The 1,509-nt window shown below is 61.2% G+C and overlaps 1 protein-coding gene across 1 annotated transcript in view; it reads right to left on the reverse strand.

Annotated features, from left to right (window-relative positions):
- Positions 1–1,503, reverse strand: part of LOC104393856 (hepatoma-derived growth factor-related protein 2) — a 14,664-nt gene extending 13,161 nt beyond the window's left edge. Inside the window, exon 1 of the mRNA XM_010003753.1 lies at positions 1,423–1,503. Within this exon, the coding sequence (XP_010002055.1) occupies positions 1,423–1,503 (81 nt within the window). The remainder of the gene's footprint in view (positions 1–1,422) is intronic.
- Positions 1,504–1,509: the final 6 nt, after the last annotated feature.

Below are 1,509 nucleotides of genomic sequence, written 5' to 3' on the forward strand. Positions count from 1 at the left end.
GCACGTCCCCTCTGGGCACCACCTCAGCACGGCCCTGTCACCCAGCTGCTGGGACCTCCTGTCACCCAGCTGCTGGGACCCCCTGTCACCCAGCTGCTGGGACCCGTTGTCCCCTGCCACGTGAGTTCCATCGCCCCATCTGCACCCCCCAAACTGCCCTAGCACCCCCTGATCCTGCACCCCCCACCCCCAAGGTGTGTGTCCCCTGTCCCCACTATGGGACACGACCTTGGACCCTGGCTCTGTCCCCCCTGCAGGGGTGGGACCAAAGGTGGGTGACATCCAGGCTGGGAAAGGGAACAGGGGGGATGCTCTGGAGGGGCAGGGTCCTGCTGGGCAGTGGGAGGATCAGGATGGGCCCCCCCATTGCTCCCTCAGGGTGGTTGCCAGTACAGGACCCCAGCCTGGTGCAGGACCCCTTCCCAGTACAGGTGCCAGGGACCCCAATTCCAGTTCTGGACCATCACCCCAGTCTGTGCTTCTCCATCATGGAACAGGTGCCAACATGACCCCCTCATCCCAGGATGAAACCCCAGCTCCAGTATGGGTGCTGTGTGGGACCCCCACCCCAGTGCAGGACCCCATCACAGCACTGGGCTCCCATCCCAGCATGGGTACCCATAGGGAGTCTCCATCCCAGTACCAGGCCCTCATCCCAGTATAGGACCCCCATTCCAGTACAGGGCACCCCATTCCTGTACCAGGTTCTAATCCCAGTATGGGTGCTGGAATGGGACCTCTCATTCCAGTATAGAACAGCCCATCCTGGTACCAAGTCTCCATCCTGGTACAGCTGCTGGGATGGGACTCTCCATCCCAGTAGGGGTACTGGGTCCAAATCCCAGGACAGATACTGGTCTGGGTCCCCCATTCCAGTACTGGGACAGTACATGGGACAACCCATGCCAGTACTGGTCCCCATCCCAGTACAGACCTCCCATCCCAGCATGGGATGTTCCATTCCAGTACCAGGTCCCCATCCTGGGATGGGTGCTGCTATGGGATCTCCATCCCAGTACAGGCACTGGGATGGGTCCTCATGCCAGTACCAGGTCCCCATCCTGGTACAGGTACCATTATGGGATCTGCATCCTGGTACCAGCCTCTTATCCCAGGACAGGAACCAGTACATGCCCCCATCCCAGTTCTGCCCCCTCCCCATCCCAGTACACACACCGTTATGGGATCTGCATCCCAGTATGGGCTGCCCTCCCCAGGAGAGGAGCCAGTACCACCCCCATCCTGGGATGGGATCTGCATCCCGGTACATCCCATCCCGGGACAGGATCCCCATCCTGGGACAGGATCTCCATCCCGGGACAGGATCCTGGGACATCCCATCCCGGTACCACCCTCATCCCGGGACAGGATTCCATCCCGGTACAGGATCTCCATCCTGGGACAGAATCCCGTTCCCGGTACAGGATCCCCACCCCGGTATTCGCCCCCATCCCGGTACAGGATCTTGGTACAGGACACCCCATCCCGGTACAGGATCCCCATCCCGGT

Source organism: Chaetura pelagica, unplaced genomic scaffold, assembly GCF_000747805.2.
Source record: "Chaetura pelagica isolate M959 unplaced genomic scaffold, ChaPel_1.0 scaffold1040, whole genome shotgun sequence".
Classification (NCBI taxonomy): domain Eukaryota; kingdom Metazoa; phylum Chordata; class Aves; order Apodiformes; family Apodidae; genus Chaetura; species Chaetura pelagica.